This window comes from Centroberyx gerrardi, chromosome 15 (assembly GCF_048128805.1).
Source record: "Centroberyx gerrardi isolate f3 chromosome 15, fCenGer3.hap1.cur.20231027, whole genome shotgun sequence".
Taxonomy (NCBI): Eukaryota; Metazoa; Chordata; class Actinopteri; order Beryciformes; family Berycidae; genus Centroberyx; species Centroberyx gerrardi.
In genome coordinates this window covers 3,224,633-3,237,278 of record NC_136011.1, presented here as the reverse complement: position 1 = coordinate 3,237,278, position 12,646 = coordinate 3,224,633, and the positions used below count along the sequence as shown (strand labels likewise).

At 41.7% G+C, this 12,646-nt stretch overlaps 1 protein-coding gene across 2 annotated transcripts in view; it reads right to left on the bottom strand.

Annotated features, from left to right (window-relative positions):
- Positions 1 to 4,816: 4,816 nt before the first annotated feature.
- Positions 4,817 to 12,646, bottom strand: part of hspa12a (heat shock protein 12A) — a 49,267-nt gene continuing 41,437 nt past the window's right edge. For both annotated transcript variants that reach the window (XM_071901922.1, XM_071901923.1), the window contains exons 9-12: positions 11,753 to 11,857; positions 10,239 to 10,497; positions 8,270 to 8,373; positions 4,817 to 5,448 (exon numbers count right to left, since the gene is read on the bottom strand). In XM_071901922.1, the coding sequence (XP_071758023.1) occupies positions 4,817 to 5,448; positions 8,270 to 8,373; positions 10,239 to 10,497; positions 11,753 to 11,857 (1,100 nt within the window). The remainder of the gene's footprint in view (positions 5,449 to 8,269; positions 8,374 to 10,238; positions 10,498 to 11,752; positions 11,858 to 12,646) is intronic.

Genomic DNA, 12,646 nt, shown 5'->3' with positions numbered 1-12,646 from the left:
TTCTATCCACTTGGAGGCAGTGTTGCCTCACAAACTCTCCCCTACCCAGCTCATTTTCCAATCTCAATCAACAGAACCAAGACACATTTTTTCTTGGAAGTGACCTTATGTTCAAGTTGAGAGATTCCTGAGAGCCCAGACTTAAAAGACACATGAGTAAAGTCTGTAATTCAAGTTACCAACTTGAATTACAGACTTTACTCATTGACAATGTCTATTGAGGCTGTGTGGCTTTCTCAGTGGGTTTTGTAAAGTAAAGAAAATGCTGTTGGCTACACTTTTATTATATATTATATTATATTATATTATATATTGCTGTCATTTTAGGTTGAAAATGAATTTTTCCAGGCACCCCACTTTCATATGAAGGGACCTAATATGGGGTGAGTACGGAAGGTTGGGAATGCCTGAAAAAGACTCCAAAGATTCCAGTGATTCCTCAAATTTTGAACTACAGTCTCTGAAAATCTGAACCCTCTGAGCAAACAAGTTATTTATTTCGCTATTATCCTTGTGAGCATAATAAAATGTTGCTTGGAATTTACTTTTATGAACACACGGCACATGAGAACAAGTGAAAAACAACACGAGGCAAATTAATGTTCTTTGAAATACACATACTTTTTATTGGTGAAAGTCTGACGGTGAATACCTGGCATTGATCAAAGTACAACCAATACTATGTGAAAACTGCGAACAGAACAAGACACTTCAGTAACTCAAGATTTAGAAAAAAAACAAAAAAAACACAGTTGCATCATCAACCCAGAGACTGAAGGAACAATGTGAGATTCGTGATGAGTTCGAGAGTTCGCAATCTTGGCTGAGATGAACATTACTGCAAGCTCAATCAAGGTTAGCTGTGAAATTTTCAAGTTCTGAATTACTGTATTTTCTAGATAAAAGTGTTAAGCGGTTACTTTTTCATGATGCAAGCTAGCTAGCTAGACTGCTACCCCCAAATCACACCCATTGACTCATTTGACTTCAGATTCATCAACCAAATATTCGTTTGACCTCTCCTCCGAAACGTCAAACGCCGCCTTACACACAGAGAATATAACGCTAGACACGTCTTCGTTTCATTTTCAACATAGCTTTGAGTATAAAGCCGCTACATGAGTATCCTGTGCATTGCGTAATACTTAAAGGCTGCACAAAATACATCGTAATTATCTATCTAAACAATACAATAAAAAAACATGGTGTTATATTAATTCCTTCCACTCGATATTCATCCTTTGTGAGTACAGCGGTTGGGAGAAGGAATGAAAGGTTAATTAGGTTAGTTATCAGTATAGGAAAGGTAGGTGGAGTGCTGCCTTCCGTAATGTTAATTATGAGTTTCTGGGAATGCTGAGTTCCCTATGCGAAGCTGACATCGACTCCATCAGCTCAGAAAAGCAAGAGGGCATTTACAGACAGCACAGTGAGTCTCAGACACTTTTCACATACCTTTTTGTCTCGGTAGACGAAGCCGCCGAGGACACGCCGCCCTCCGCAAAACAGTATTATCAGTGGTAAACCTTGATTTTGTGTAGTAGCGATAGCAATCGACTTTTTTTTGTTTGTCATTCCTATGTTGCTCATGCGAAACGTGCATTGCAAGAAGAGTGCCAAGGACAGCATAACGGATCGAAGCTTGTGCAACTTTGTACATCGACACGGAAAAAGCGAGGCGGCCTTGATTCACAGTTCAAAAAGAGAATCGAGCTTAGAAAATAGCTTAAAAAATGTTTTAAAGGGGCAATAAGTACGATTTTTATTGTCCCACAGCGCAAAATGACCATAATATATCTGCGGAGGGGTGATAGGGTATGATCAATGCCAATGACTCTGTGATTACTTGGCCAGCTGCTGAGATTTCTGGCTTTCAAAACTCACTTTCCGACCTGGACTCTGTTTCGGAACAAAATCTCCCCTCCCATTGGAGTTTCAAGATTCTCCCAAACCCTCAAAAACCTTGTTCTCAAGCCAAAAAAGCAAATGACAAAGCAGGTTTATCATTCCAGTAGTTAGCATGGTGATATATTAGCTCTTCACTAGTTGTTTCTGTTGGATCTCTGCTCTAATTAGCTAGCTTACTCCTCTCTATTGTGGAAATGTGACTTTATTGTTTGTGTCAATTACAGGCCACCGTAACTCAAGGGGACAGGAGGGGTTGGGGCTAGATTTTGTTTTCCGCAGCATGTTTCTACTCAAAATAGAAGATGGATATTTCAATTTTAGACCGCAAGACTGCCTCATGCTAGATTTTGATTCGTCAACCTTTTCTTTTTGTTTTCTCCACCCCCTTTTGTCTAGAGAAGTTCGACAGGATCTTCACGCTTGCGTTAGAGACCCTGGTAGAGGTTGGGAGGAGAGAAGTTCTATCAATGTTGTTGCAGTTCCTACTGCTCACCAATAGAGGTCGATAAAGGTAATAGATTACTTAATGCCCCTTTAACTCAATGTGCGAAGTCGGGATGTTAGACGAACATGATGAGCGCTCGGGTGGAAGTCGTGAATTATGTCATGAATTCACTCATGTGATCCTCAGTGATTACTTCTGAAGCCACACTGAAATCAAATGCCAAATCAATTTGAGAGTTTCGAAACTCAAAATAGGAATGTACTGTACGTTCTGACTGTGGTGAATCGATCTTGACATCTCATTGTATACGTATTAGGCACTCCTTTCGTGAAAACTTTAAGACATATAAGCCTTTCCTGCTCATCTGGAAATTTGATATCTTAGGTCGTTGTACAGTTATTGCTGACTATACCCAAGTCTTCATACAAAAAAAGTTTTACTATGCTTGTTGTACTTTTTTTTTTTTGGCCTTACGGTTTCAGCAGTAGAGTGGAAACAAATATCAGTGTCTTACAAACTTCAAAAACGTAAAAAGTTGTAGGAACAACACATATTTTCGACGAATATGTAATATTGGGTCGTTTAAATATGAGTCATATTTTGGAGATTTACTGTCTTTGGACAAGAAGTTACTATAAAGGCTAGTTGATCGGTTGTAATGCCTATAGAATTTGTATTGCAGGGTTGATGTTTTTAAAAGGCGACTGGACTATTTTATTCCAAAAAAAAACAACAAAAAAAACACGACTGCTTCCAATTCAAAACTAATTGACAGTAGACAGACGTGTTCGTCGAAATGCTTTTTAAGGACGGAGGTATTCAAGTTTCTGTTTTGATTAATTGCAACACAAAGCGACACACAGGCGACGCATCCAATCACTCGCTGTGAAGGAACACAACAATCAAACCTGCCTTGGCCTCTCATGCTATGGCTGGTGAAAAAAAAACGGAGAAAGATGTCCATGTGAAAGCGCACACACACACACACACACACACACACACACACATGCACACATACTCTCGGCTCTAAAGCTGCTGAAATAATAACGCTAAAAATCTGTACAATATTTAAATACTGTATTTACAGAAATAAACATATTTTCATTACTTCGTTCGTCCCGACTGGCCTGCACATTTGTTTCTGTGCAGCACATCACCTGGATTCAAAATATTCAAGTGGGAAAACTCAGTGGCTTTTTGTCCGTGGTTTATCAGAAGCGCAAATGAATAAAGGCAACAATTAAGCACATTTGATGGCAATACTCACTTTTCAGATTCAGCTAGCAGCGCACTCGGCTCTGCTTTTGTTATGAAACGTTTCACATTCTCGGATTCATATTTCACTGTGGAGCATCTTAACCTGTAGTGAAGTGGACTGGTATGCAATTTGGTGAGAAAAGACACATTGCCAACAAACCTTGATGTTAGTATTACTCAACCTTTTTTATACTTTTTTTTTTTAATGACACAAAAATGTTTTGTAGTGCACAATATACCACATCTAGCAGCCAGCCATTGCATAAATCAGATATCATCGACGATATAGGATGATTTGCTGTAATTTGACCGAAAAATATCAATGAAATTCAAGTGTTTAAAGATGTGTTCTGAATGCGTATGCACCATGATTGTGTTGTAATAGTAATATGCCTCCCTTCTCTGCCGTTTCATGCCTTTTCTCTGGAATGCCTACAGATAAATACAGACTTTGAAAAGCTTTCCTGCAACACGTTACAGCTGAGAAATGAATAACCGCTGCCGTTCCTTCATCTTCCCCGTCAGGAGCTCTCAAACAAAGCTCTGGCCTCATGAAAATGAAATGAAGAGTATATGAATGACGTTTATGGAAGCCCAAGGTACTGAAGCTATAAATATCAAGTCTTGGTGTGACCATTTATGAAAACAACGTGCCATGAGTCAAAGTTTGAGAGGATGCCAAGGTTTTCAGAGCACTGTGTCATATAACTGTGTCAGACAAGACAGAGTGCTACAGTATCCACTACAGTATCAGTCTGTCTTGCACTGGAAACAGTTAAAGCACACAACCATGGGTGAACCATAGTGGAGCTGGTCCTTACAGTGAATTTACATGGGGAGTATCTGCCTCCATGGAGCATCTCAGTACACAAACAACGTGGACATGGTGAATCGGCCGACCTAGAACACGCTGAAGACCAGAAATCATCCAAATCAGTTCTTTTCTCGCTCATAACATCGATACTACACTGGAAAGTCAGCCTGAGTGCTAGTTTAAGTTTCATGCTAACACAGAAACTGTGCACCACCCATGCTAAAAATGGAGAGTGACCAAGCCTTGAGAATCAATAACTTCAACCATATTCCAGGAAATATCCCCGGCTCATTGTATGTGTGTGTGAGTATGTGTTTGTACTGTGTAAGCTGTAAGTTTCCATCTCCATCACTTCCTACGATTCCCTAACATCGGCTCTCTCGTTCTCTAATCTAATGGCTGAGGAAGTCGATGCTAGCTTTGACGGTGCGCGCGGTCGCCACGTCCACCGCCATGGCGCGGATCTCCGTGTCGCCGAACTGCATGAGCGTCTGGATCTCGCGGCGCGGCGCCGTGCTTTCCGTGCCGCTCACGTCCAGGCGGAGCGTCCCGCACTTCCGGACGCCGGGCTCGCTGATGAACCCCACGCCCTCCTTCTCGGCGCAGTAGACGTGGATGACGATGATCTGCTGGGACGGCTTGGCCGGGGTGTAGCTGCGCTTCACCAGCTCGCCCAGCGCCACCGACTGGTCGGCAGCGATGAAGGTGTCGAAGACGTCGGTGCACCAGCGCGTGCCGTCCTTCACCAGCAGCTTCTCCGGCGGGTGCTTGCCCTCCACGAAGCGGTTGAGGACGCCCACGCCATAGGTGAGGGGTGAGCGGCGGACTTTGATGATGCCCGGGTCCAGGCCGAACAGCACGGCGCCCTTCAGGATGGTGAGGCCCACGTCGTGCGGGATGATGATGCGGCTGCGGCCCTGGAGCATGTTCTCGACCGCCTGCTGCAGCAGGGGCGACTCGGCGAACCCCCCCACCAGGAACAGGAACTTAATATCGCTCACCTCCGGCTTCTCAAACAGCTCAGCTGCAAGTGAAAAGAGGAATTTGTATGAACAAAGGTTTGAATAAACATCAATATATCATATATCGATGTATGATATATTGTCAAATTAATTGTGATACCTTAGTATAATTACAGTAAACAAATGAGACCATGGTGAATATGATTGGCAGCCTCTATCTCACACCACTCTCAAATTAAGACCACATTTCCCATAAACCCCGTTGTTTCCTGTCCCCCTCCCCCTCACTGAAGAGGATCAACATGTTGGAAGTGATTTTTCCATCTTTCTTTCACTCCTTCCACCATCTGCCGTTGCCAGAAACTCTGAACTTGCTCTGGAAGAACAGCGCCCTCAAACTGTTTTGTGCCGTAAAGCAATCCAGCAGATTTCCCTCCAAATCTGACCTATTGGCTCACAATGTAAAATACAGTGTAGAGGCTGCCAATCTTCTCTGTGATGGTTTCGTTTGGTCACCGTAATTATACTAATATCTCAAAATTAATGTGCTGATGATTTATTGATGGTAAACTGCAACAGGTAGCACCTTTAAGTATGTACTATTTTTCACCACTACTTTTTGCAGACAATACATGATGTAGGTCCTGAATGGATAGAGCATGACACTAACACTGCCAGCAGGGCTTGACATTTGCACCCGCCCACCCGCCAAATGTGGGTAGAGTTCGGCAGTGGCGTGTAACAGTCACTCTTACTAGCCACTTTGGCGGGTAGCAAAATATCCCTCATGCCCGCGTGTGTAATGGGAGGCGAACAGACGGGTCTGGTGAGTGAGCGAGAGAGAGAGAGAGAGAGAGCGAGCGAGAGAGCGAGATACAGAGAGAGAGAGAGCGAGCGAGATACAGTGAAAGAGAGCGAGATACAGTGAAAGAGAGCGAGAGAGAGAGCGCGCAGAGCAATTAGGGGCTGAGCGAATCAATGCGCTACACGCAGTTCTACAATTAAATAGTGGAAAAAAATATATTGTGGTGGTCAGTGCTGATCTTGTGGCGGGCCGCCACAAAGTTTTCTATATGTGGGAAACCCTGGTAGACCCTGGTAGAATGAACAGGTACGGGAGGGGTACTAGTTAATCGATCGCGGATGGCATCGTTCTCTCGGACGGATAAAAAAAAAATAATAATAAATGCTAAAATGGGTCGCCAAATATACTTTGGCGGCTGTTAATATACCTGGGCGGCCCGCCCAAGTAAAGTATGTGTGGGAAACACTGAGTATGATGCCCACACACCATAGTCAACTTTAATCAAATAAAACGTAATTTCCCAACAACAAAATTGTGGCTATTGAAAATGCTGAGTGGCTAGTAACTTTGGAAAACCACTAGCCACAGTGGCTGGTGAGCAAAAAAGTTAATGTCAAGCCCTGACTGCCAGGGTTAGGAGTTTGATTCCCACTAGGGCCACCCATGCTGAAAATGTATGCACATCTACTGAGTTGCATATGCATGTGTTTTATGGCAGAGAAAAGGCAGTGAAGCTACAAGAAATACTTTATTACTGGTAACAGTTGGGAGAATTTACGGAGTGAGACAAAGTTAGGAGCCCTGGCTAATGAACAAATGGAAAATTGTACCAATTTATCCTCTATTCTAAATCAAATGATATTGATGTACTTTTTCCTGCAAGATGTTTTTGCCACAAACTAAGAGCTCAGGCAACATTTCTTCCAAAAAACCCAAACCGCAAATTAGAAACTTGGCTCAATTATTCAATTAATAGGCTCATGAGGCAAAAACAAACAAATTATGTATTCTAATAAGAGGGAACCAAACCGTGTTCCCCATGTTGGCCCAAGCATTATCAGACTGCTCCTCAGAATTCAAGCAGACCAATCCATGCTAAAGTAATGTGACCCACTTTCCTTAGGCTGAAAACACTATGAATTATGGAGGTTGGCTGGTTTTGGGGAGGGACTGACCCTATTCCTGCAGGAAAAGGCTGCATCTGATATACAGTCCACAAAATGACAAACTGTTTTGACTCATAAGGAAGTATTCACTCTCAATTAAGGTCTTTTGAACGTTCATGTTTGAAGATGACGTTTGAATGTAAAGTCAGCCTTTGTATATTATAAGGTTTGTCTAATAGTATAATGACATTCACTGATAAGACAAGACAATTCTTTGATACAGTCTGAGAATGAAAAACTAAGAATGAGACAAATTTCTGACCATAATTTCCTGTGTAGTCTATATGCATTTAAGGTACAATTTGACAGATTCTGCTTCTGGGAGAGAGAGAGAGAGAGAGAGAGAGAGAGAGAGAGAGAGAGAGAGAGAGAGAGAGAGAGAGAGAGAGAGAGAGAGAGACTTCTGCCAGTGGTTAATCCAAAGCACCAGGAGGCACAATGAAGATGATGATGTAGGGCTGACTCTTAACTATCATCTTTTAAAATTCACTATTATAGACTTACTTTTATGTAATATTTTAATAGTAGTCTTTGACCTCCCTTTCATGATTTACCTGTATTTCTCGCCTTGCTTTTATATTTCTTACCTTGTTTTATTTAGTTATGCTGCTGTTTTTAGTTTTTAGTTTTTTTTTCCATCTCCTTCTTCTTCATCTTCCTCATTTGTAAAGCACATTTCAACAGTGCTTTGAAAAGCGCTACATAAATAAAGATTATTATTATTAGTAGTAGTAATAGTCATAGTAGTAGTTGTGATAGCAGTAGTAGTAGTAGCAGCAGAATTATTATTATTATTAACTGCAAATAACTGTATGTTGTCTAACGCCTGAAGTAAGAGAGGAAGGGGAACCTGGATGACACTGTGTGAGGTGCGTGGTGTTGTGACATGTTGAGGATGTGAATGCAACTTACTGAGGTGCTGGATGATGTGGTCTATGGTGGGCTTGAAGAGGGCATTCATGGCATCTGGATTCATCCTCAGCATCCCCTGGGAAGACCATTTGACAAAATCCACACTGGAGAGGAGAAGAGAAGAGAGGAGGAGAGGAGGAGGGGAGAGGATAGGGGAGAAAGGGGAGGCAGTAGGGAGTAGGATGAGATGAGATTATTTTAATGAAATGACCGAAATCATCATCACGATTATAACCAGTAAACTAGCTTTTAAAAGTGACAGATGTGAATTTGAATGTTCTTTTTAATTTGCTCTCAAACTGGTTACTTAGACTCAGACTTGGACTCGAATACTGAGGACCTGAGACTCGACTCAGACATGACCTTGGTGACTCTGACTTAAGACTCGAGGTTTGGTGACAAGAACAACTTGCTCAATACTGATCAATTCCTCAGAGATTCTTTCCATTTTTCTGGTGGATGTGTTTTTGTCATTCAGGAAGGCGATTTAATCTGCTCAACCCAGTGGATGGAAACATATCTAATTCTCCATATGCAGAGCATTGATACACTACACTGACTGTACTGCTTGGAACACATGTAAGGAGTAGTACAATAGATTTTTTGGTATTTCTTTCATACCAGTCTCTCGAGGCCTATATCCTTCTAGGTACTGCTGTCTGTGTGCTCAATCATAAATCCTGAAAGAATCCACAGTATCCATCTGCTATGATCCCCAGTGTGTGATTCATGTGTGTGCGTGTGAATGTGCATGCAAGAGTGTGACTGTGCTCGTGCACGAGTCTAATGGTCCCTCCCTGGGCTTCGCAGCACACTGAGACAGATGAGCCATTTCCAGTCAGTAGTCAGAGGAGCCCGGGGACCACTGGAGGCTCCAGTTTCCACCATATAAATGTCTTTAAGTGCCCCTCACTACAGGATGATGAAAATCCACACAGACACGAGACAGTGCCATTAAAAGCTAGACTCCAGGGCAGTTCCACAAGTCAATAGTAAAATGTCTATAATGGCTGGAAGTAGAAATTAATATCTACTGTCTAATAACAGCGGGACAGCTTTAGTGAGTCCTTAATACTAAATTATCTTATCAAGTCAGGGGGTTAAGACAAAATTCAATGTTTTAAACGAGTAGTGTTGGATCTTGGATCATTTGAAGCAAGCCCCTCCGAGGAACATTTGTGATTGGCTCAGACAAAACAGACAAAGTGCAGTAAGACGAAATCTCGTTGGGCGGGGCACCGAGATCATTTGTGTGGGCCGAGTTGAAGCTGGCAGGATGGCAGATTGGTGAGGGAGGCCAACTGGTAGTGAAATTGATCATGGTGTCATCCCCAGTAAAGACATTGCCAAAGTGCTCCTCAGTAAAGGCACCAACTGCCATTTACATGTGTATCAAGGAGTGGTAGACCCTCGCTTTTTTGGATATATGCTCTATCTATCACTCAGTGTGAATCTGCAAGGATTGGAGTTGACCCACACCAATAAATGAGAATGTTTTCTTTTTGTCACATATCACCTAGCATCAATCTGTATACAAATATGTACATTGCCCGTCAAAAGTTTGGATACACCTGATTGAATGTTCTATGTTTTTCATTCTCTTAAAGCCATTTTGATCTAAAGGCTCAAAGGCTTAAATGCTTGAAATTTGTTTCTTTACAAATATAAATAGTGAAGTTGATGCCTATGTATGAATTTCTTCCCAAAGCCTTTGCCTTTCCATCAAGGCCAAGTGCGGCTACTTTAATGAATCTAAAATATAAGATAGTTTTGATTTGTTTATTACTTTTTTGGTCACTGCATAGTTCCACTTTACTATTATTCTAAAATGTGGAAAATAGTAAAAATAAAGAAAAATTTGGTGTCCGGGTGTATATCTACAGTATATGTATGGAATCCTGGTTATGGGGGGTTGGTTCAACATGTTTGTTTCTGGATCTTGGCCTTGCAGTGTGTCTTATGTACTCACTTGCTCTTGCGCAGGGCGTGTTCAACACTGTGGCCCCTGAACTTCTTGTAGTAGTCGATGAAGGAAAAGGGCAGGTTAATGTTGAGGGGGTTGGTCCTGTCGGGGGCCGCTGCCCTCTTCCGCGACTCAAACGCGATCATCAGGTCCACCCAGGCGGCCGGCCTCTTGATCTTGAACTGGTCGATGAAATCCTGGCCGAAGATCTTACACAGAAGCTTCTCAAATTCATAGTCAATCCCAATAGAGCCATAGGGACCACCTAGGGAAAGGATGGGAATGACGGTAGGGATTGGGAATAAAGATAAAATGAAACTTTAAAGGTGCTACGGGTAGGATTTTTTGTTTCTCTAAATGAAGAGCGCATTACCCATAAACCCTGTTGCTTCCTGTTTCAAAGAGGATCTTGCTGCTTGCCCGCCCCATTACATGCAAAATAAAATGGTTCCTGTTTTGTGCTGTAAAGCAGTCCAGCAGATTTCCCGCCAAAACCGACAAGGTGGCACACAATGTAAAATTCAGTGTAGAGGCTGCCAATCTTCTCATGGTCTTGTTTAATTACTAATATCTCAAAATGTGGTAATGATTTACTGCCCCGTTAATGTGCACCGTGGGGAAATTGGGTCTTTGCCACAGTAAATATGAACAGAATCTATTTTATATATTCTAGAATAAGAATATAGCAAATGATGGTTATATAAACATACCCAGCACAATTTTAACACTAGAACATGTTAAGTAGAAATGTACACTACCAGTCAAAAGTTTGGACACACCACATTTTTCTTTATTTTTACTATTTTCCACATTTTAGAATAACAGTAAAGACATCAAAACTATGAAATAACACAAATGGAATTATGCAGCGATCTTATATTTTATTTTCTTTAAAGTAGCCGCCGTTTGCCTTGATGGAAAGGCAAAGACTTTGGAAAGAAATTCAAACATAGGCATCAACTTCACTATTTATATTTGTCTAAGAAACAAATTTCAAGCATTTAAGCATAAGCCTTTAAAATGGCTTTAAGATCATGAAAAACTGGTACATAAAATGATAAATGGTACATTCAATCAGGTGTGTCCAAACTTTTGACTGCGTAGTGTATGAATGAAAAGTATTAGAAAAAGTATGAATTACACCATTAAGAGGGTGTGCAAAAAATAGTGTGACTATGTACTATATGAAAACTTAACAAAAAATAGGCAATATGTGGAACTCTTTAAAAATATTAACAAATGAGAAGGATGTGAGCGTATGGAGAAAACAAAGGCCATACATATCTACAGAAAAGTGTCTAAGCGTGTTGTAAAAGGACTCTGGGTGGGAATGGGAATGCGTAAATGCGTAGATTAGAAGCAAACCTTTTGTGAAAGTACGATTCCAATGGGTTGTTGTGACCTCAACTGAATTAAACTAGCTCATTAACTAAGTAACAGCAGAAGAGCACTGCGGCATCTTGAGAAAGCAGAGGAAAAAATCATTGCTGGTGTAACGGGATCACCAGCAGTCCTTTTACCTGAAGCCTTATAGAGCTCCTTCAGATGTCCCTCTGGAAGACGGATCTGGTGGACGGTCAGGTCCACCGTCCCTCCGCCGCAGTCGACCACCACGTAACGGTCACCTACACACACACACAACAAGAACGTCACAGAACGTGCAGTGAGCTCGGGATCATGCCTTCCAAAATGTAACAGGATATGAGTGAAGTTACAGCATTCTTCCCAGTAGAATTCCTGACTCTGACATCCGACTACTGGCGTTTATCGACCAAAACACTGCTGCTGTTTTTAGGACCACGCTCAAGGGAGGTTTGACGCGACTCGTTGTGACACAATACCCTAGAAACGACTCTTCAACCAGGCCAGAGAGGGTACTGGCGACCTAGATTCTCTATCTTTGAGGTTTCGACGGCACAGAGGCGAAGCAGTGAAAAGAAGACAAATGGGATGAGGGAGAGACTGGAACTCAGTGGGTTAGGTTTTGTTTTTGGGGGAAGGCAAGATGGTGGAGGCCAATTGATCGACAATTTCACAATATTTCCATGACATTTTGAACATTTCTTTACAACCGCCCAACTCCATGTCTAGAAACAGTTCGTATGGGAGCGCAATTCAAAGGACACCAATTCCTTCCCTAGGTAATTCTTCAATTAAGTTAACTTTTCTACAAGATGGCTTAATGGGGACAAAAGTGTAATGGGTTTGACTTGCATTGTGCTGGCATCAGAGTAACACTGACCAACAGGTTAAAAAATAAGTAATCGATTCATATATTTGTACCATAGTTTACATCTTAAGGCAAGGCACCACAGGTGGATGGAGAAAACTATGTGTATAGCAAAATTTCACTATTTTTTGGCCCATAAAATAGAAATGACAAAAGATATCCTGTGTAAATTATCAGCTAACTA